Source organism: Penicillium rubens (assembly GCF_028828025.1).
Source record: "Penicillium rubens strain IBT 27055 chromosome Unknown utg000001l_segment0_segment0, whole genome shotgun sequence".
NCBI classification, from domain to species: Eukaryota; Fungi; Ascomycota; class Eurotiomycetes; order Eurotiales; family Aspergillaceae; genus Penicillium; species Penicillium rubens.
Genome location: NW_026890599.1, coordinates 3584333 through 3607603, shown reverse-complemented (window position 1 = coordinate 3607603; position 23271 = coordinate 3584333). Strand labels below are relative to the sequence as shown.

Genomic DNA, 23271 nt, shown 5'->3' with positions numbered 1-23271 from the left:
TTTGGCTTCATTGGGTGTGTCTCGGGTGGAATCCACCAGAGCTGATAATGGTTTCCACAATAATATGGGTATTTGAAAGACACAACCAGAGAATGGATCTAAGTGCGAATACAAAGTGAAAGATAAAAGTGAAAACAAAGACAATATTCCGTCCGTGGATTGATAACAAGCCGGTTTTGAATCTTTTTTAATATACTCCATACGGAGCCCAGGAGTACATCAGTCTCATGTTAAGAGATCTCCACTCCGACTGTTACAGAGCTACACATATTGTACGTGTACTACCATGGATGTGCATAGAACTAGAGTACTGTAGCCGGTACAGGGTCCAGATCCCTGGAGAACGTCAAGTCCCATATTTTCCGCCACTATCGACTCCCTTGCGAGGGGCCTGCATATCAAAAACTCTGAAAATATGAGGCAGAATACAATAGAGAAAGTAAAAGTCTGAAACTAGGGGCACTCTAGGGCCGTTCAATCGGTCGGCCTAAGAAGATAGAGTGGTTCGACATTCTCGCGACGATGAACAGGCCAGTAGACAGGCTAGTAGAGGTGGCACAGTGGATCAAGTCTCCGATCATACATTATGTGGCAAAACTGGTCATCTGTTGAGGAAAAACCAGTGTGAGACATCCCAAATATAGTGCACATGTGGCATACCGAAATACTATTAATACATCAAATACATGTGTACACAAAAAATACAATACTCCGTCTATCATTCTACGGGGTTCTGGGTCCAGGGTCGTCTATCTGATGCATTTTCATTGGTTGGAACCCATCTAGCAGAAACCCATCAGGGTGAAAGAGCAACAAACATCCCATGGTTTCAAAATTACAGGGGGAAACTGTTTCTTCAAATGCAAATACGGAGTCCAAATAAAAACCTGGGCCTATGTTAACGTTTAGAATCAGACAGAAACTTGAATCGTACTCGTTTTGCTCTTCGTTAAGACCAATACTGAACAAAGTGTCAAAAGCTTAACTGTCAGACTGCGCAATCGAGACGATCGTCAGGATCGACGGTATTTTTCCTTACCCTGTAATTTTCAACTCCATCGATTTCTTTCTCCCCACGCCTAACTTCTCAGTTGTTTTGCCTTCTTCCTCCTCCATTCAGGAGTTCCATCTCCAGTCGCTCGCTCAATTATCCAAATCCAACCCTGACCTACTCTAAGTATAACTCTCTCACAACCTCTACACGTCAACATTTAGCGGGACAAACGACCAACACATAAAGACAGTATCCTCATGCAGTTCTGATAACGGTCAGGCCGGACATCGCATCTTGCGGTTAACTTACTTAACCCTCCGACCTCACGTTCATCATGTCGAACCGTTATTCGGTCTTCTCCACGCAGTCCACGGGTCTCTCAGCCCCCAGACCACAACATGGGACTCAGGTCTCAACAACAACGTTATTGAATGCTCTCCATTCTTTTTATACTGCGGGTCAGCCATATCAGCTAGACTCAGCCACGAGTTTGGTTGTGAATACGTGGGTGACCGCAGCAACCACTTTACCCGACGGGCGTACTGGCGCCACGGTCGACCGTGATCTGGCGATCAGAGCTTGGGAACATGCCCGACGCCGGGCCGAGGATGGCTGTGTGGTTCTAGGGTATGCTGGAAAGTGTATTTGTCGGAAGACCAGAAGTGCTAACAAAGAATAGCGCTCTCCATCAATCCACACCCTCATTGCTAGAACCGTTTATCGCAGCGATCCCGGTGGAAACGCCCGAGGTAGCTCTGATCGCGCTCTCCGCCCTACGACCCTTTCTCACTGCAGTGACCTCCTTCAACCCCTCCTACTCTCTTCATTCGGCATTTGCCGCCACTTTCACCTTGTCTTTGCAAGGATCGGTGGTTGGCCTCTCCTTCGCCTTGTCCACCTCCGGTATCAATGTGCGCAAGGGTCTTCTAGAAATCCAGCCCGAGACCGGATACCGTGCATTTGATGCCTTCTACTATCTCCTCACCTCTGCATCAACAGCTGCGGAGCGCGAATTTTTGGACTTGAAAGACCCCGCTGCATATACCTTACTCAACCGATCAAACACATATAATCCTCCACACTATCTACCCACAGCCGACGACGCTGCGGCTGCAGAAGACTTCCGTGCTTCCTTGAAATCCATTGGCATAAAAGGTGCTGCTCAGCGAGGTTTGCTATCAGTCCTTGCAGGTCTCCTTAAGCTCGGCAATGCAGTTGGGTTTGAGGTGGACCAGGAAGATCTAGAAGAGGTATGCGAGGATGCTGGGGGTCTTCTAGGGATTGAGCCAGAAATCCTTTTTGATAAATGTTCCACTGATGAGCGGGAAGTTTTGATCGCCGGAATCTACGAGGCTCTGGTCGATTGGGTCATCAGCAAAGCAAACGAAGCCATCACAGCTGACATTCAGGTTGCGCTGGAAAACGATTCCAGCAACGGTGGTGGTGCAGCACAGTGGTCAAACGATGACACAGTCAACCTGACCGTAGTTGATATTCCACGACCGGCTCTCGGTAAAGCGATCATGATGAGAGGGGTCTTCGATGATGGTCTTGGTCTCAATGCTGAAATGAAGGACGATGGGATTCCTCTCCCGCCCATGGGAGCTTCTGTCATTAGTGAAATGAACTCCGCAGTAGCCCAAGTTGAACCAGACCTCAATATCATGACAGGCCTTGCCGGGCGAGAACGCGAACACGATCTCGATAAGCGGCAGGGGGTGCTGGAAAAGGTAGGTGTTGAACTTGAGATTGACGCTTTTCTCCGACGTGTCCTATTCCCCGTTGATACCGAAGGTATCTCTGTGGGGAAACGCGGCCGCTTCGATCTTCCAACCACTCTCAACAGTAGCCGTGTCTGGTACCACCTGTCCCTCCATCCGACTGATGACACCCCGGAGCAGCTCGCATCATCGGCGCCTACAGCATGGTCTGCAGGTGCAGTCTCCCGTCAATTGCGAGACTGGCGACTCCCGGAATGGGCCAACCGTCGTTTGAAGCAACTCGATTTCACCGCCGATTTCGACGTGGAAGAGTTCGTCGGTCGGTATGCGCGACTGGGTTGTGCGGAAGGCCAAGATGGTGTTGAGAACTGGATCATCGAGAGAGGCTGGAGCAATGGCGATGCTGTTGTCGGTGAGCAGCGCGTATGGATGCGCGAAGGGGCATGGTGGGAAGCGGAGAGTATGCTAGATCTCAAGCCAGAAGAGACTCACGTGAATCCGTTCATGTACGGCCCTGCGTTGTACGAGCCCGGCTTCGCCCCAGATGGCACTGCCATCCATGAAAATTCCAATCTTCTTGGCATGCCACCTGGCGGCGCCGTGGCCCCTAGTGTGATGGGCGGTGCTAAGTCCGTTGCTCCCAGTGCGCCATTCACCAACGCTGCCAATGCCGGTGACTACGGCTTGGGCCGGAAAGGTGACGACAAGAAAGGAGACATTGCATACTACGATGAATATGGCCGATACGTCGGCGAATTCGACCCTGAGTTTGGTGATCCAAAGCACATTGAGAAGAAAACCATCACCAAGGGCCGTCGACTCTGGGCTGGTTTCGTCTGGGCGATGACCTTCTGGATTCCTTCCTTCGTGCTTCGATACGTTGGCCGCATGAAACGGCCGGATGTCCGCCTGGCCTGGCGAGAAAAGCTCGTTCTTGTGTTTTTGATTCTGTTCTTCAACGCGCTTGTCTGCTTCTACATCATTGCCTTCGGTGATCTTCTCTGTCCCAACAAGGACAAAGTCTGGAATGAGAAGGAGGTAGGCTGGCACACAGCTGATAACAACTTCTTCGTCGGCATCCACGGCCGTGTCTACGACATCAGCAAGTTCTGGCGCACACAGCACAGTGACATTACTGGAATGGACACAAGCTCTGACAACATGAAACAATTTGGAGGACAGATTTTAGATGCCTACTTTCCCCCTCCTCTCAACCGCTATTGTGCCCCATTTGTCAAGTCGGATACGCTCGCCCTGCGGCACAACAAGACAGACGCTATTATCTATCCCACAGCTGAGCACAAATCGGGAGCACAAGCCTTAACCACCACCACGGCACTCCACAAGGATAACTGGTACGAAAATAAATTCTTGCCAAAGATCGGTACATACTACAAGGGTGACGTGGTTTGGACAAGGGATACCATCAAGAAGCAGGCCAACGCTGATTCTCGCTACTGGGTTATCAAAGACCAAAAGGTCTATGACTTGACGGACTACTTCTATACAATAAAAATGATGAACAATCTGGACCAATACAATTTCCTGCCGTCGTCTGTGACTGCTCTCTTCAAGAACAATATGGGAGAAGATGTCACCGACAAATGGCAGGATACACCGGACTTCAGGAATGCCCAGACATGTCTCGACTTTGTCTTCTATGTCGGCAAAGTTGATTTCCGTGACAGCCCACGATGCACGGTCAACAACTGGATCCTGCTCACCTTCACCATTCTCATATGTGCTGTCATCCTGATCAAATTCCTGGCAGCTCTGCAGCTGGGATCGAAACGCCGGCCCACGCCTCAGGACAAATTCGTCATCTGCATGGTTCCCGCATACACTGAGGGCGAGAACGATCTTCGGAAAGGTCTCGACTCTCTGACAGCCTTACAGTACGACAACAAGAGAAAGTTGATATTTGTCATCTGTGATGGTATGATCGTTGGTGGCGGAAATGACCGCCCTACGCCCAAGATTGTTTTGGACATTCTCGGAGTTGATCCAAAGATGGACCCACCGGCACTTCCATGCAAATCCCTCGGCCAGGGGAGTGAGCAGCTTAACTACGGCAAGGTATACTCTGGGCTCTATGAGTATGAAGGCAATGTCGTGCCTTACATTGTGGTCGTCAAGGTTGGCAAGGAATCCGAGCAGCGCAAGTCCAAACCTGGAAATCGTGGCAAGCGAGACACGCAGGTCCTTCTTATGCAATTTTTGAACCGTGTTCACCACCGCTCACCTATGTCGCCCCTTGAACTGGAGATGTTCCACCAAATCAACAACGTCATCGGTGTGGATCCAGAGCTATATGAATACTGTCTCATGGTCGACGCAGATACCACTGTCAGAGAGGATTCTCTGAATCGCTTAGTTGCCGCGTGTGCAGCAGATGCCAAGATCGCTGGCATTTGCGGCGAGACCAGTCTTCAGAATGAGGAACGTAGTTGGTGGACGATGATTCAGGTTTACGAATACTATATCTCTCATCACCTAGCTAAGGCATTTGAATCGCTCTTCGGCAGTGTTACTTGTCTTCCTGGATGGTAAGTCCATCCATGCTTTTTGTCTCAGGAATAAACTGATACTAACAACGACTAGCTTCACCATGTATCGCCTTCGAACTGCGGACAAAGGACGTCCTCTCATTATCTCCGATAAAGTCATTCACGATTACGCTGACAATGATGTTGACACCCTCCACAAGAAGAACCTGCTGTCTCTTGGTGAGGATCGGTACCTGACAACCATCATGACCAAGCACTTCCCATCCATGTCCTACAAGTTTATTCCCGATGCCTACGCAAGCACGGCCGCACCTGATACCTGGAGTGTGCTTATGTCGCAGAGACGCCGCTGGATCAACTCCACAATCCACAATCTGGTGGAACTGGCAGCTCTGGAAGATCTCTGCGGTTTTTGTTGTTTCAGCATGCGTTTCGTTGTTCTCGTCGACCTGGTAGGAACTCTCATCCTTCCTGCGACCTGCGTATATCTCACCTACCTGATCTACCGAGTTGCTAGTCATACGGGTCCCTTCCCTATGATCTCGATTATCATGCTGGCTGGTGTATATGGTCTGCAAGCGATCATCTTCATTGTCAAACGGCAGTGGCAACACATCGGATGGATGATCATCTACCTTTGTGCTTACCCGATCTACAACTTCATCCTCCCGCTATATGCCTTCTGGAAACAGGATGATTTCGGATGGGGTACCACCCGTGTTGTTATCGGCGAGAAGGGCGATAAGCGAGTCATCGCTGTGGAAGATGAACCCTTCGACCCACGCAGTATCCCACTTCAACGCTGGGATGACTACGCCATGGCCAATAATCTCCCTGGCCGCCGCGGCGACCTCAGCGCCAGCCAGGAGAAGGTCTACGCGACCGGTCGATACGACGACATGGCTATGGAGATGGACGACATGCACTCGCAGTACTCATCCGTCAAGCCAGCCTCCACCATTCTCACCGGATTCCCGGGGCAGGGCCGGCACCACCCCTACCTGCCCCCACAATCGCCCGCACCCTTCGTCGGCGGCAACATCCCTGGCAACCGCAGCTCGCACATGTCGAACTTCTCCCGTTACACGGATATGCCCCAGATGGGTGGCCACTCTGCCCAGGCTTCCCGGCACATGTCCATGGGTGGCCTCAGCGCCTACCAGGACAACCCGATGGCCTCGAGCAGGCACAGTGTTGGCATGATGCAGAGCAGCGATAACCTCCTCGGCAATGCTGGCTCTCGCAGCCCCTTGCCTCAGTACCCCTCTCGACCCGCCAGCACCGCGTTTGATTTCCGTGCAGCCGGTGGGCCTGATGAGAGTGCTATCACCGAGGCAATTCGCGGCTGTCTGGCCGAGGTCGATCTTGATACTGTCACTAAAAAACAGGGTAAGTTCCTAAGTCTCAATGATAACCAATCAGATCACTAACCGCATCGGAATAGTCCGCGTCCTTGTCGAACAACGCCTGCAAACCTCGCTGACGGGCGACAAGCGAGCCTTCCTGGACCGACAGATCGACCAGGAATTGGCTAACATGTGATTCTTATTTTGTTGTAACATGCACTTTGCATCCTCGCATCCGCATCTATCTAGCATGTTTTCTCTTATTTTTCGGATATGGGGTCTGGGCATCTCCGGAGTTTTTATGGGGTTTGGGTTGTCTTTTTCGAGCACAGCATCCAGCGTCTTGATCTTTGAGCTATTTTGCTCTTTAGTCTTCACTTAATGGGGTCTTTTCTTCTAGCGCCCAGTCACAATTAATATATGTTTTGATGTTGAATTCGGTCTCGCGTTCCAGGTTGATGCGGAACTTAAGATATATCGACGAAGTGCTACATCCTCATCTCTCGGTCCAAAAGTAGATGAACATCATGGCCTTTATTGTATATCCATAGAAGGAGAATTAAATAACTGATCGGTGCTCAACATCATAGCTTAAAATTACCCAACATGATGCCCTCTTCCGGGCGAAGGTATCATATCATGCCACTCACTGCACATCCCTCAGTCCCACAATGGCCATTGCTAGACCTAACGATGCACGACATGCTTATATTGATCCAATAGCTTCCTAAACCCCTTCGAGTGGTGAGACGTGACATGATGGTAGTAATGATCCCTCGCAGCATCCATAATCGCCTTCACCTTCTCTGTGGGAACCTTCTCTTGGCGATCGTAAGTGTACAAACCATTCACCTCCTGCTCAATATCACATCTAGATCGGAAGAAAGCCTGTATTAGCAGAAATTCCCGGATTCCAATGCCAAAAAATCAGGAATGATGCATGCAACATACAACTGAGTCCAGACAAGCCCACAAATATGTCCCGGCTTCACAACCGCCATAACCAGCTTCTCAAACCTGACCAAGAAGTCTGCCGGGTCACTTGCAGTCGTATATCCCCAGTCCCGCTCACCGGCGGCAGCAGAGTTCTTAGGCGGTGCGATATTAACTCCACCGAATTCACTGCAGATCACTGGTGCACCAGGCGTATGCTGGGCACCTTTGTCGACGATCGAAGAGCCGGAGTATCCCGAGTAGATCGGTTTGGTGAAGATCTCGTGTCCACCTTTCGGTTCCAGGATCGCTGGCATGTTTGTGCATGCTGCACCCAGCTCAGCTGAGTCGCTGTAGTCGTGGAAGGTTGTTAGGTCTGTTTTGACGTGCTCCCAGCCGCAGTTATCGTTGATTGGTCTGCTAGGGTCCAGGGTCCTGTGTTATTTGTATTAGCTGGTTCATCCATAATTTCTTTTTGGTAGCTCGGATACATTGGAAATACCACCGGGAGGGGCCATACTTCGTCAAGTAGTACAGAGCGCGAACATGATTGCGCTGCTCGATATTGTCCTTCAAGGCAGATACACCCCACGACTCATTAAGTGGCGTCCAGGTGACGATCGATGGGTGGTTGATATCCCTTTTCACAGCTTCGGTCCACTCACTGGTAAACCGATCAATATATTCAGTACCGAACTCGTAGGCATTTGCCATCTCGCCCCAGACGAGGAAGCCCATCCGATCTGCCCAGTAGTAGAAGCGCGGATCTTCGACCTTCTGGTGCTTGCGACATCCATTGAATCCGAGTTTCTGTGCCAGCTGGATGTCCGTCTTCAACGCCTCTGAAGAAGGAGGTGTCATGCCCGTTTGGGGCCAGTATCCCTGGTCCAGGAATAGCATCTGGAAATACGGCTTTCCGTTCAGCCGGAATGTTCCATCGCCGTTTTGCCAGGACAGACTGCGCATTCCGGTTGTAGTCTGAACTTCATCGACAAGACTGCCGTCCCCACCAAACAGCCGAAGCGTAATATCGTAGAGAACAGGATGCTCGGGAGCCCAGAGAGCAACACCCCGACTCCAGACTCCATCAACACCAAACAGTCCCTGGTTCTTTGCCTTCAGGTCCGCCACCGCAGCGTCAGTAACCTTCATACCCAAATCAAGCGCAATAAAAGTTTTATCCCGCGGAAGTTCGCCGTCGACCTTAGCAACACTCGTTCCCCCAAGCGATACTTCAACCTCAGCCTTCGCCCTACTTCCGGCCCGGCGCCCGGCAACATGAACCTTTGCATGCAACTGGCCGCCCTCGATATCATCAGAACGAAGGACGGTCCCTCCACTCCCACATAACAACCGCATACCCGGAACGCTCTCCAACCAAACAGAGAGCCATATACCCCCGCTGGGCGTGTAGAAGATACTCTCCGGCACAGGACCCCAGAACTGTTTGCCACGCGGTTGGGTCATATCATAAGGCGAGTCTCTAACCCGGAGAGTAAGACGAGCTTCCGTGACACCGTCAGCCAGGGCATCGGAGATATCTATATCGAATGGCACATGTCCGCCACGATGTCCGCCGACAAGGACACCGTTTACCCAGACAGAGCACTCGTAATCGACAGCGCCGAAGCGGAGGAGTAGTCTATTTCCTTTTTGTTTTTCGTCTGCTGTGCGGATATCTGTGATGCGTCGCTCGTACCACATTACCTCGTGCGCTTCGATGAGGTTTACACCCGAGGCTGGGGTTTGGAAGGCATATGGAACTATTATCTGATGGGAAGGTTTTCCTTCCAGGCTGTTTTTGTGCCATTGCGAGCTTAGGCCTTCGTCTTTGTCGTCGAAGGTGAAGCTCCAGGGGCCGTCTAGGGTGTTCCAGTTTAGAGAGGTGCGTTGGAAGTCCGGGCGGGGATAGGATGCTGTCATTTTAGGTGATCTAGGGTTTTAACTGTGTGGTTTAATAGGGGATTTATAGTCTCGTGGAGGTTGTAGATTGATGATTGAGGTGGGAGAGAAGTCGAGTTGTCTTCGACCCCACGTCTAACGTCATTGCGGGGAGCATACCGAGACATATCGAAGCCGTGATGTTCATATCAAAAGGGTTCAGTATAGTCAAGCTCAGAAGTTCAAAACAACTTAGATTGGAGAAATGTGTTCTAATGGCAAAATCTCATTGATGATTGGGGGATATCAAAAGAGTAAAACATCAACATAAAAACCCAACTTAATCGGAAAACTCCTCTGAAGTCGATGCCAGATCTAGCATCAATTCAGACTATCCAATCCCACCCTTTCCTCCGAATGCGTACTGCGAAATAATAAAAAAAAAAAAAAGACAAAGACAAAAAGAGGCAGAATATGGTCAAGACCATAACTGCTCTATCGCACGCAGATCTTGGATATCTCGTTTTCTTTTCTGACGCCTTCATTGCTTGCGTTCCGTGGTATCAATCAACAAGAAGACCAACAAAAAGACCGAAAAAAAAACACGCTGGGAATGACAATAAAAACAGGAAAAAAAGACAAGACAAAAACAATTCATCCAAAAAAAAAGGGTATACTGCTGCAAATGGATATTTTGGTTTTAACGCGGTGGCCCAATTGGGGCCGGGTATCCAGAAGTAGAATTGGAAGTGCTAGGACGACCACTATCAAAAGAGGTGCGCGGGTCATGCTTTGGCGTCATGTCACCCGGTGCAGTGCCGAAGGGGAACTTGGCATCAAAGCGTGTGGGCCAGCCATTGCTGTTACTGCTCTTGTGGCTGTGCGAGCTCCCAAGGACGGGCACGTCGTCTTCCGGGAGGTTCACGCCAGAGTCGTTCCATGGGTTACGGTAGCCGCTGTCCCGCGACTCCATGGAGACGAGCGAGGCCTTGGAGGCGTTGCTCGAGGCGTGTTTGAAGAACGACGCCGGCGAGGCGGAGTGATTCTTGCGGCCGATAAACGAGGAGAAGGACGAGATGCTTCCGGGCTTGCGGAGGCGCTCGAATATCGAGCCTCGTTCGCTGGTCTCATCAGAGAAGTTCGGGCGGGTGGGCGAGTCGGTCGAGAGGGGCGCCGGTGCGTGCTGCAGTAGCTTCGAGTCGAAGAAGGGCAGCGACTCTTCGAACGAGTCGGATTTAGGGCGCGGGATAGCACCCTTGACGGTGTTCGCATCGAGTCCATGCGCAACAAGACGAGAGATTAGGAAGTCAATTGCGTCCTTCAAGCCACCGGCGTTGTTGCGCGTGTATCCGAGGACCACACGGTCTTCAGGCCCGGGGCTGGGAGACGAAGAGCCTTCCTCGTGGGTAGTAGGAAGATCGGTACCGACATCCACGTTGATATCGACCTCGTACTGTTCCTTGAGCTTGGTTCGAACATCGGCGAGGAAGTCAGAGCACTTGAAGTAGTCTTGGAGTTCCACGGAGCTCTGGAAGTGAAGCTCGTGGCTCTCGGGCACCATGCCAAGCAATGCGTCGACTGCTTGGGGAACCTGATACTCAGGGCCGGAGATGGTGACAACGTCACTAGCAAGTTCAGTGCTTGGGAACTCGATCTTGCAGTTCCACTTCTTCTCCAGCTCGTCGATCTCGGTCATACGGGCCAATAGCTCACGATGGTATAGGCGGTTGATGACGACTCGCTCGGCCACGTATTCGGCATCCTGCAAATTATAAGTTTCTATCATGGGATCGAAGATGGGGCACTGTAAGCACTTACAACTTTCTCGACCATGTCCATAATCTCCTGCTTAACAAGGTCCAGGCTCTGAGCGTTGCGAGCAGGGGTCCGACAGATCACGTTGTCAACCTTGATGTCGTCATCCTCTTTGCCCATGCCACCGCGGTCCATGGCATTGGAGAACTTCACGAAGACAGAGTACTTCTTCATGATACGCTGGATATGCTGTCCACCAATTCCGATGATCCGCTTGTGGTACTGGTCAGGTACATGGAACGAGATCGATGCAGGCATCTCCTGCTCAACTAAGTCCAGGCCATTCTTGGTCGACTCGTACTGGTTGCCGCACACGTCGATATAGAAGTTGTACTCGTTGAAACCGTCGAAGATGATCTGCACATTGCCTGAGTGGGGGTCAGTATCTTGTCTCACAAGTGGTTGTCCGGTAAAGACTCACTCTGGCCCATGATCTTGTTGATCTTTCCGTTCTTCTTGCCACTAACAAACTCCTTGTGCTCATTGGCTAGCTCAATCTTCACCCGCATCTGATATTGGCTTCGCATCACGAAAGGAATCTGGTTGATGACTGTCATAGCAGCCTTGACTGCATCATCGGAGCCGTTGATCGTGAAGGTTAGATTGTCAAAGCTGACCTCAGCTTCCGAGTTGGTGCAAATATCGGATAGCATGGAGCGAATATCGGCAGTTGAGGGAGCACGGAGACCACCTTGGGCGGGGTCGGGCATGATGATCCACCACGAGGCGCTGTAGAATTGACCGGCCTGTGGATTCAAAGATTAGCTGTCGTTCCGTCAAAATGTCATAAAGCGACGCACCAGAGCCATGATTTCCCGAACTGTCCGCTCAACGTGCAGCACCTCGGTTCCTTGAATCCGAACAAGACCGCGTTGGCTACCAAGCTGCGGGAAAAGAACATAAGACCCGTTCATTTCCATCACCTTCCGGACCTTATCCAAACGGTCGAGTAAGATGTTGTCGATCTTGCTCGAGCTGACAACCACATCCTTGACAAAAATCTTTACTCCCATCACCAGCTCTCGCAGCTTCTGCTTGGCGCGGGCAATCTGTTCCGGCGTCTCACCCGTAATATAAACCTCATCTTCGCTTCGACGGTTCGCACCGGGGGGGATATAGCCGAAGATCTGGGGGAAAGGCGGAGGGAAGTAAATAGCGGTGCCTGTAGCAGCCTCGATGAGCTTGATGTTCTTGCGGGTGCGACCACAGACCAAGGTGTGCATAGTCGAGTCCAGTTTGATGGCGTCCACATGGCGTTTGAGCTGGTCTCTGGTTAGTTTGCCGGCCTCACAACACACGCACACAAAGACATACTATTTGGTCAATCATGATCAGAACCCGGGTTTTGGCATGTTCCGAGCTCTCCAAATCACCGTAAATGGCAACCCGGAAGCGCTGGTCCAAGCCATTATCCGACGCGTAGCCATAGGACGACACTACCGCGCTATCGGCATCATGGAGCTTGGGGGTCAGCAGGAAAATGTCGGCCCCGGTGTAGGCGGCCAAAGTGTCGAGGTGCTCGAGAACGCTAGCTCTAATTCCTTTCGGTGATCCATCCATAATCAAATGCATGTCCACGTCGACGGTCGCACATCGCTGGTGAACGGTCCGATGTTAGCAAGGGATGTCCGTGACCTGAAAATCCTGCTGCTTGCCGGAACCAAAAAAAAATTCGTCCACGTACCAGCATGATCGGGGTCTCATTCAATATTCTTGCCCGCATCTTTCGTGCCATCTCCCCATCACCTGTGACACAGACGTTGGTCACCAAGCCGTTCGGCCGGCGTTGTAGCGACGGCACAGCCTTGGCCTCTGAGGTCGTGAGTGTAGCTTCCACCCTTCCACCTTTCTCTTCCGTGATCTTCCGACATAACCTCTGCAACCCTTCAACGTTGTTTGTGTGGACGGGAAGCTGATGCACCGATGTGCCCTCTAGTGTGCCTTCCGGGAAGGTCCAGCGTTGGAGGGCGCCGGGACTGGCGTGAAGCACATCCTCGACATCGGGGCCCGCTAGGGTCGACGAGAACGGGACGTTGAAGGACAGATTGACTGTAGGGTCGATACTAGTCGGCGGAGTCATGGGCGGCGCACCGTGTGGTCGGCGAAAAGCCATATCGGTGTGAGGTCTAGACATCCCGAAAGTCGGCGTCATTCGTTCCCAACCATGACGGGCTTGGCCCGTGAAGTTGGATATCTTGTGCATGACTTAGAGAGAAATCTCTAACCCCTTGAGCGAGTCGAGGGGATTAGAGAGAGAGACAAGAGAGGGAGGGAGGGAGAGAGTGGATGGATTGGGTTGGGGGTGTGGAAGGAATCAGGCCGTTCTCGACAGGGATGGGAATGACCTGTGTGGGCGTTTCGACCCGGGAATGGTGGAAACGAAGATCGATGGGGCCAACGCAAATCTCCAAAAAAGATCGAACAAAAAAGCCAAATGAGATGAAAATTAAATATAAAATATAGTATGTATCTTCATGTAAAATAAAATAGAAATGAAATGAAAAAAAAAAAGGGGAAGAAAAACAAAACAATAGGAAAATATTGTGTCGTCAGTCCTTGCGGGTCTAGTCGATTTTGCAGGTTTTTGATGTATCTTTCTATATTCCTTTCCAGTTGACATTCAGTTAAGCCCAGTTAAGCCCTACTCAAAAGCATGACTCGAGATCCTTTCGAATCCACGTCCTTAATCAAGAATGCAGGTTGCAATGTCCATTCGCAAGGGTCTTCTTGGCGATTGGGATCTAGCCAAGGTATGTATAGACTACCTAGGTGCCTAGTAAATATCCCAAATGTCCTCATTTATCAATTTGATTCGAAACTGTATCTCATACGCCTTATCGCGTGTGAAAGTGTGATGAGATCCTACAGTGAAAGTGATCCTTGCCTATCTCAAAGGCTGTGTACAACATAGTCACTTCAAGTTGGCTTGGCTCCCAGGCACTCCGAGTCATTCCGTACCGTACCTAACATACACGGGTCGATCCTTTCATAGGCTCCGGGAGAGAGAACCCTGTATGCCGCCGTATCTCAATCCACCAGCCTCGAGACGGTGATAGGACGCCCATCACTGCGACCGGCTGGGCCGGACGCTGAGGGGTCAAGCCTGGTCAGGCATGTGGAGCGAAGGTTGATCATACCGCTGATGCCTAAGGACTCTTACCACTTCTGATCTCTAAATCTGATCTCTGACATGTCCAGACTCGGGGACAGCCTGTTGCGTTTCCGGTACAATAACTCATGTAATTGTACTTTTGTACATATGCACTAACGATAATGCGTCTGCTGCCATGGACAGGGGGAAACTGGGAACCATTGCCCATCTGCTCAGGTGGGATAACTTTCCCCTCAAATAGTCGACGTCATCTTCTCGTATAGGCCGGTAGTGGGTCACTGCTTCAGCTCACCAAGGAATCGAAGGACTCGACAATTCCGACTGGACCGCTGGTTTTGAAAATCAGACTGCAGGAGTTGTCCACCCTTCCCCGGTTTCAAAGTGAAAGAGCAGTCCACGGGTTCTTTCTTGGCTTATAGAGCGTGTTTGAGGAGGTAATGAAGGCCATCAATCATTAATTGCATAAAATAAATCTTCTGAAAGCCGTGCTTGTTATATTCTCGGAAATCTAGACTTAGTAGTACTCCGTATGGAGTACTAGAATGAGGTATCCGCTTCTCCACACACAGAATATATAACTACGACTTTGGTCATATTTCACCATTGTTAATGTCATAGGGCGAATACATCCAGGGATTCTTGATCAGTACGAACATTTTCAGCATCGTCTCCATATACTTACTATACAATACCTAACTAACCGGCTAATGGCCCTATAGATCTCTAGGTCCATTCGAGTCTCCAGAGGAGATGAAAAAATACTAAGAAGTTGACGAATTATTTGCCTCTAAAAGATACAGGGAAATACTCTGATTTGAGGACACTTATCGAAGACCAGCATTCGTATCTAGTCTGCTAACCTAATCTGGGTTTCTCATTCTCTGTTCCTGGAAATCTAGCCCGGGCACGTTGCTGCTGCTGCTTACTATCTGTTGGTTGCGAATTTGAGGCTAGCAGCGAAAGGTGGCTGACCGAGAGCAGATCGCTGATGTTCGTACTGCCATCCTTTGATAATACTGAACCGCCTGTCTCTTCTAGATCCCGTATGAGCTTTTCAATGCTTTCTGCCCGGCCACTTGCATGCAAGATGTTGCCAATGGCAGCATGCAACTGTAAGTACTTGGCTTCAGGAAGATGAAAGCGATGGTCGTGGCTAGTCAATGTTATAACCCTGTTGCTAGGTAACATGGGTATGTAGGCAGATGCGAAGCGTGGAAATAGTTTGATACGGTAGCGATTGGGAGTCGGCGTGTCCTCGAGAACAAAGTGGAAGAGACCAAACTCTTCATGAAGGGGGCTGATCATCATCATGATATTGTCCTCTCGATTGACATCTTCAGGTGACATATTGAGGGTGGACCGGAGGCTTGGAAAGTAACTAAAAATGTTTGCCCACACCTGAGAGGTGCGCTGTCTTTCATCGTTATTCGTGAAACTCCCAAGGGCGGACGGAAGAATGTGAACAGGTTGTAAAATGGCGGTTGGTTCGCCAGGGGGGAAGTCGTGATTGGAGCTCCAGCTCCTCGTAATAGTACACCGATATCCATCTCGTCTAAGACAGTTTCGGCGAAGTCGTCCTTGGTTATTTCGGCTTGCTGGTGTGATATCGCGGGAGTTAAGGTCCTCAACTGAATCGTCAAAGCCGATACGGGGGGATGGACTGATGACAGGGGTCTTCCCACCCTTAGACAGAAGAGGGCGTAGCAAGCCGGTATCAATGCTAGCGGCTAGCTGGCGGAGTTCCTCATCATTGCGGCAGCCGGAAACATCCTCTGACAAATTGACCTGTCCAGCCGGGGGAAGGTATTTGAAGCAGGTCTCAAGGAACTTCTTCGTATCGTCGCCGGTGTTTAGCGCTTGGTAGCTGGCGAGAGTCTCCTGCAAGGATAATTTTGCCTCGGCAAAAGCAGAGAAGCCGGCGGACGAAACGGCAGAGCTGAGACTCTCTTGCGACGACATTGGGGGCTTGTTGTTGTTGTTGTATTACTTAACGTCCATGGGGTGGCAGGCGTAGCCCGCTCACCGACTACCTCCCTTGGGGTATCGGGACGTGCTAAGCTATGGAATTATGTACATGATAGGATCGATCTGGCAAAGCCAGAAGGGGAAGGGAGAAAGAAGGAAGAGATAGATTCTCTGACAGATAGAAGCTAGCGAATATAGCTAACTAGCAAACAGTGAGGGCTGGTCTGACAAACCAGGCATTAGCCTGGCTGACCTAACACATCTAGAGCGACGTAAGCTTCGACGTTAGTCCCTTTCGGTGGTGCGTTTTGCACTAAGCTAGAGCTATATATAATTCCGTTATTTACGATCCGCTCTACGTATTAGAGAATCTCTAAGTAGCACTAGTAAAAGTCCTTGGCTATAATTGTACGTAAGTGGCCCTCATAACCTTCGAGCTTTTTGTAATAGGAAGTGATAAAATGGTGGAAGTGTTCGTTACTGCCGTCGAGCTATCGAAAAAGGGTATTCACAGCGACGTACGGTGCACCGATTATATCGAGTTCGTTCGCGGTGTAAAAACGCTATTAAAGTGCTTAAATAAACTCTGCGGTAGTGCTAAAATCGGACTTCTGTTTCAATAAGATTCTAGAAAGCCTTATTAAGTGCGTAAATACCGTGTCCTCGGAAGAGCTTGATAGTCTACTCTATAAATTTATCCGCGAGCTCTACGCGCACCCCCTAAGACCTAACCTACTGTACGAGAGAGAAAGATGTATTGGCGACGAGATGTTCGGTGATCTAGATCGAGGTGTTTTGCTATTTTCTCGCGATAGTGAGATCGGTCTTCGGGGGACGGGGAATCTTGCGGTCGATAAGACGGTGAAGGTTGAAGCTTTTGAGATACTAGACTATGTAGCTATACTAGACTTCGAAGTTATCTTTGTTCTCGAGAGGTTCCTAGAATTTGTGGAGTGTAAACGAGCCGGGATATAGGAGACCGCTTGCCTAGGTGATATTTTCATCTTCACCGAGAAGGGTACTCTATTCATTATCTACGGTGGGAGTTATATTGAAAAATAGGACAGAAATAAGATAATGAGATAATGAGACAATGAGACAATAAGACAGCTGCTTATAAGGCGAGCTAGCTAAGCTATTGGTGACCGCTTATAAGGCGAATCGGGTGCCAGAACCTATAGCCGCTCATGAGGCGAACTGTAGCGCCCTTTGGTGGCGGAAATGGTAAAAACGATGATGAAAATGATGAAAAAAACGATGATTTTAACGATGCAGAGGAAGCTCTGTGAAAGAGAGAGGGCTCATGACCTGATCTGGCAAAGCCAGAAGGGGAAATGAAGAAAGAAGGAAGAGATGGATTCTCTGACAGATAGAAGCTAGCTAATGTAGCTAGCAAACAGTGAGGACTGGCCTGACAAACCAGACATTAGCCTAGCTGACATAACTAACTAACAAGGATCTAAGTTAACTAATTAAAATAGTAACTTTGTAGAATGGACATTCTAGCTGTAAATGGCTTCTGGCCACAACTACTGTTCTCCAAGGCAAGGCGATGCCTGAAAATCACTAGCATGGATTCATCCTGTCGTTTGCTGTGGTGTATGAACTATGCAGAGCACTCCATACCAGTATATGCTTTCAATATTTCATATGAAAATAAATTCTTATGGTTGGGGTGAGATGGTAGATAGCTGTGGCTGTTGTGTGTACGACCCGTTTGTGGTGGGCAAACGAGGCGAGACCTACGTAGGTACCTAGCTCTTGAGACCTACCTCATGTTTCTCTTTCTCTGTTTACCCACGATCAAACTTATCTTACAATTTACTCTCGACCACTCCTCGTCTTCCTTTGTCAAACTAAACATCTCCCTCAGACGGTCAAGGCCAAAGGTCCTGACCTTTTTGATAGACTGCCCACCTACAATACATTCAGATGCCACATACGCATGCTCTGCAGTAAGTTTATCCCTGTGCTGGCCTTTAACACTTTGACATGGTCCTTGTCTGTCTCAATATGCCCTCTTGCAAATGATGATTAAGCCATCAACTTGATAAGCTACATGATGAAGAATTTGTCACTCTGATGTGAGATGCAAATGGTTACCTAGGTAAACAGACGGAATATGTGTTTGAAATTTACTAGATTAGACAAACCCCGTTACTAGCTGATCAGGCCCTTCTACTCTGACAGATTTCCGTTCCCCTATAACCCGGTCCCTTGTCAAGTTTCCATCAAGTATTGCGAGAAATACCCAGACAGCTCTCAAAACACAATAGAGACCAGCTGAGATGGACCATACTGGTCCTTCCGGGTCTCATATGTTCATTATGTCTACGGATTGCGGCATCCCAGGTACCCTGGCACCTTCAGCTAAAATCCAATGCTATAACATGGGCCAGCACGGTTTGTTGGTCTCCACTTTCTCCTTTATCTGGTGGCTATGTGGACTCCATTATATCGATACTGGAAGCTAATGTGTGTATAGTTTTGTCTAGGACTCATTCAGCACTCATTCAGCGTCGCCAAATGCCTCCTAGGATATTTCCTTGATCCAGCACCTACGACCGTCCACTTCTCACTCAATTTATGCCTTGCGATGCACTCAGTCCCCTTCCAACTCCCTCGCACCAACTAATGTGATAACAAGGGTGTTGATGACGGGAAGTTCATGATACTATGGGGTCTATCTGACCCGCCGCGCCTGATGCATCTTCCCAGCATGGGATTGAGCAATCCATATTCTGCAGTCACTGTACTAGCTTTCAACTTCCCAGAACTGGCAGTCCATCTGAAAGGTTTTCCATTTTCAACAATCAAAGGCAAGATATGTGACACATTTGCTCAGCCACATGTCTCAATGCTTCATTGTGACCTCGTTCGCATCAAAACAAGGTATTAATCCACTAACACCCCCATCCCGCAATATCGTCCTGATTATTGCTATGCCATGCTTGCAAGTGATGATCGAACTTGAAAAATCTCGTAGTAGGAATTCGGAATCTATCATGTCGTACAAAATTGCTCTGACACAAATTGTCGCTAACTATAGAACACTTGTCATACCACTCTCCTGGCAGAGCAAGGAATCACTGGCTAACTGTGAGGAGATTTTATTGAGTGTCTCTGACTGACCTAGTACGGCCTAGAAGTTACAATATTGCGTCCTGCATGTCTCTTCTCCTGAAAGCTCGAGCACATTGTCTCTCGGCAACTATTACTCTGGTTAGTACCACATACATTTCATTTTCAACACAGCCATACTCCTCCATTGCTCTACTTGTACATGATGAAAATTCAGTTGGGTTGAAAAATTTCATGTGAACAATTTACCTCATTCTGATCCAGGGGAAAGCAGCCAACGCTATTTTCTTCTTTCTTGAAGCTAGTACTACAGTTCACCAACTTGAATCGAATATGGCAGGCTAATAAGAGAATTACATAGGTACAGGAATACTCGCAGAGCTTCTGGGCCTTCTAAGTCTGATGTATTCCCGTGGAGGTCCTCGGGTGGTGAGGTGAAGCCCGTTGTCCACCTGGAATTCGGTATGCCTTTATGCACCAACTTTCAGCCCTTGGGGTATGCTTGGTTCAAATTTCTCAAATGATGATAACGGCTTGTCGTCTGATGTGGTACCCACAAAGTTGAAAATATCTGGCCATCTGATGTGAAACTAAAACAAGTCCCCAAGGGTAGATCCAGCAAAATCAATATCCTGTGGCGATCTCCTAGCGCATCTGGCGTCTCTTTATTCGAACGGACTGACAATTAGTTTGCAGTTAGTAATATATGTATGTATGCTGCAATTCTTATAACGAGCTCGGATTGATGTCTTCAAAAATCAGTGTAAGGTGGGCGTATACAACTTATGATCTCCAGTATGACTTCTCGTACATGACAACTTTCAATTTCTTAAAGACATGTCTGCCACCCGTAAAACTTGCGAATAATGTCTCTAGAGGTGAAGTCCAGGTATTTCCACAATGCAGATAAATTTCCATAACTAATGCGAGTCTGATTGCTCTACCAATAGATTCGATGAGCACGAGGAATTGGCAGGTCTTGCGAGATCTTCCAAGAAAGAAGATGCTTGACATCCAAGTTGTCCAAATGATGAATATCAAGTTGAAAACCAACATGCCAAAAAGCATTGACGGTCTGATGTGCAGCAGGAATTTGTCAGGCAAAATTTCAGATCGATAATATAATGTCCTACACCAGTCTGTTGATAGAGGGCTACTTGGTATGTAATAATAAGATGATGGTTTTAGGGCATTGTAAGTTTGTATTGTCCAAGGTATGACTCGTTGGAATAGTATTGTCTAGATACAAAATCATGAAATGTTGCAAAAAGTCATGAAATGCTGCACATAGTCATGAAATGCTGCTCAAATCGAAGAAAAGAAAAACCAAGGGCGACACGCTACTAGTAACGATGTGAGCCCCGCTGGATCGTATCATTCGCGCCATCCAGCGCGACGCGATCTCCCTCTTCACCCTCAGCTTCATAGTACCGCCGATCCCGGATGTAGTACGGTCTCTCAACGTATTCCCCGACTGGTCTGTCCCTGAATATACTGGGCTCGCGGCCTGGGCCAGCTGGTCGCACGCTCCCAACTCGCTGAACAACCTCATGTTCGTAGCGAGGCTGTGGAGGACGAACACTGGCTGTCCGGATTATTCTCTCTTGGGGAACTCCACGCTCATCAACATACACTGCATGGCGAGGAAGGTACTCCGCTACTTGTACACTGCTGCTGCGTGAGTACGGTTCATGGCCTTCCAAAGGAGCAGCGTAGCCTGGTCTCTCATCGGCTGCTACGGGACGAGCATATTCTGACGTCACTCGCCTGTAGACTGGCTGAGGCGGGGGCATTTCCTGCACATAGTGTCGTTCACCATAGGGGTCTTGCACCACTGAAGGCGCACGAACACTGCCCGCGTGGGGATGCACTCGTTCATCATAAACATCCTTCGACATCCGAGAGACTGGCCGGGGCGGGGGTGGGGGCGGAGGTGCCATCGGCTGCAGTCTGGGTGCCTGCGGCAACTCGTAGTACTGAGTGCCATGCTCATCAACCACGATCCGACGTAGAGGGGGTGCCATCATCCGTGCCGGCGGTGCCTCTTCGTAGTAAGTCTCCCGATATGTTGCGGGCGGCATGTCATCCGCAGCAATGTAACGATGCTGTGTGTAAGGAGGGGCTTCTTCGTAGTACCTTGGTCGCTCTTGAACCGGGCGTTCCACAACGTATGATGCCGCTCGGACTGGGCGTGGCTGGGCCTCAATGTACTCACGAGCATAGTCTGATTGTCGAGCATACTGTGAACTGGCGACTCGTCGAAGATCGACTTCCTCCCGAATTGGTCGTCTGATGCCTACACGAGATATTGTGCGCTGGGGGCCAGCGTCTGGTAGAGGCTCATGGTACGGGTCAATCTCGTAAACTGGCTCTCGCACCGGTGGCCCGCGACTTTCGTATACCGGAGCGTATTGAGGAGATGCGATGTCAATGTAGACTGGACGCTCTGCAGGGTTTCGGCTGCGAACCACCGCAGGATCATCGGCGAATGGTGGTGGTGAAACAGGCTCCTCTTTAATGAATGTCTCGACAGGTTCTGCATTTTGTGTCATGTTCGACGTTTGACGAGGTCCATCATCGCCTTCACGTAGCCTCCTCCGTTTCCGGGACATGACGTGAAAGGCCGGTGGATTTGGACTGCCACGAGCGGAATCAGGGTCCGAGTACACCTGCTCAGAACCATGTTCAGATCGCTCATCCCGGAGCTGCTGGACAGAAGGAACCTTTGCAATGGCCAGAGGTGACACTCGAGATGGCCGGGGAGCTGCCGGTGATGTGATGTGGTTTCGAACTACTTTCACGTTTGCAGGAGACGGGGGCCTGCGGATACCTCCGGTTCGGTCGGTGTATCTGGCGTCTGGCCCAGACGTTCTTCCAGCACCACTTTCTAACCCACGAGTGTATTCACGATGATCCGCTGGCGGCGCCGCTGGAGCAGGCGGAGAATATTCGGGCTCGTCCATAGTCTCGAACCGATGCGAATCGTGGAAGCGGCTGACGGGAGCCTCTGCTTTATCGTAGCGAGCCTGCTTCTGAGAATGGGAGTGACGCTGGTCAGCAACAAGGTAAGCATCTGGCATTTCCTGATCAGACCCAGGGCGGTTGAGAGCTTCAAGTCGCTGCAACTCATCTGCGTAATGGGTCACCGGAACACGCGTGGCAGGACCTGTGGGTGCAAGTATAGCTGCGGGGGATGACTTTTGTTGTCTGCCAGTCTGGGGAGGCGAGTCAGGAGCTCTACTGGAGTAAAATGAATTGTCATCGAAGGAGTCACTGGCAGCACCGCCAGGTCCACTGGCCTCAGATGCATCACTCAGCGAGACTGGTTTCACCGCCTCAAGAGCTTGTTTGAAAACCTCTGAAACATCAAAGTCGGGCTTCGTGTCTTGAACAGCAGGCCTCTGTTTGGTTTCTTGTTTCCTGAGCTCCACTTGATCACGCAGTGCTCTTTCCAATCTCTGTCTTTGCAATTGTAGTTCCGCCCTGATTAGATCATCTGACTTGGTCAAGAAGATTGGATCGATTTCGGATGTAGGCTTTGAAGCCATACGGGCGGGTTGTGGTGCTGCAGGCAGGGCGCTTTTGGCCGAGGAACTCTGCGAGCCATTGTAAGGCTGTTTTGTGGTTGTAACCACAGGGGCATTTGCCAATACAGCTTTCGGGGGAGGGATTTTAGGTAAATGAGTTCGGAGAGGGACATCTTGGACATTTGTCTCAGGCTTGCGCACCAGGTGCTCGGGGACATTGAGCCTGGGATGAGCGCCCGAGAAGACTTGGTCACTGATGGCTATGATTTTTTCGTACTCCCTTGCCTCATCATCCGGTGTAGGGGCTGAAACAGCCTTGGGACCTGCTGGAACGTGAGTTGCTGGCCCATGAGTTGCGGCCATGGTCCTAGGGAAAGCTAGGGAAAGGG

General features: G+C 49.8%; 5 protein-coding genes across 5 annotated transcripts; 1 reads left to right on the top strand and 4 right to left on the bottom strand.

Moving 5' to 3' along the window:
- Positions 1 to 1328: 1328 nt before the first annotated feature.
- csmB (putative chitin synthase) lies at positions 1329 to 6764 on the top strand (the record flags this gene model as incomplete). The annotated part of the gene is made up of 4 exons (XM_002557945.1): positions 1329 to 1621; positions 1674 to 5261; positions 5317 to 6611; positions 6667 to 6764. The coding sequence occupies 4 exons, from the start codon at positions 1329 to 1331 to the stop codon at positions 6762 to 6764; spliced, it is 5274 nt and encodes a 1757-aa protein (XP_002557991.1).
- A 491-nt stretch (positions 6765 to 7255) lies between these two features.
- Positions 7256 to 9424, bottom strand: N7525_001408 (glycoside hydrolase family 2 protein; the record flags this gene model as incomplete). Its single annotated transcript, XM_061211883.1, has 3 exons — positions 7256 to 7439; positions 7520 to 7936; positions 8004 to 9424. 3 exons carry the CDS (start codon positions 9422 to 9424, stop codon positions 7256 to 7258), a joined length of 2022 nt encoding a protein of 673 aa, XP_061071109.1.
- Positions 9425 to 10082: 658 nt separating this feature from the next.
- Positions 10083 to 13400, bottom strand: N7525_001407 (KH domain protein; the record flags this gene model as incomplete). The annotated part of the gene is made up of 6 exons (XM_002557947.1): positions 10083 to 11144; positions 11201 to 11565; positions 11619 to 11943; positions 11998 to 12459; positions 12512 to 12793; positions 12882 to 13400. 6 exons carry the CDS (start codon positions 13398 to 13400, stop codon positions 10083 to 10085), a joined length of 3015 nt encoding a protein of 1004 aa, XP_002557993.1.
- A 1764-nt stretch (positions 13401 to 15164) lies between these two features.
- Positions 15165 to 16268, bottom strand: N7525_001406 (uncharacterized protein; the record flags this gene model as incomplete). The annotated part of the gene is made up of 1 exon (XM_002557948.1): positions 15165 to 16268. The coding sequence occupies one exon, from the start codon at positions 16266 to 16268 to the stop codon at positions 15165 to 15167; it is 1104 nt and encodes a 367-aa protein (XP_002557994.1).
- A 4430-nt stretch (positions 16269 to 20698) lies between these two features.
- On the bottom strand, positions 20699 to 23245 carry N7525_001405 (uncharacterized protein; the record flags this gene model as incomplete). The annotated part of the gene is made up of 1 exon (XM_002557951.1): positions 20699 to 23245. The coding sequence occupies one exon, from the start codon at positions 23243 to 23245 to the stop codon at positions 20699 to 20701; it is 2547 nt and encodes an 848-aa protein (XP_002557997.1).
- Between the last annotated feature and the right edge of the window lie 26 nt (positions 23246 to 23271).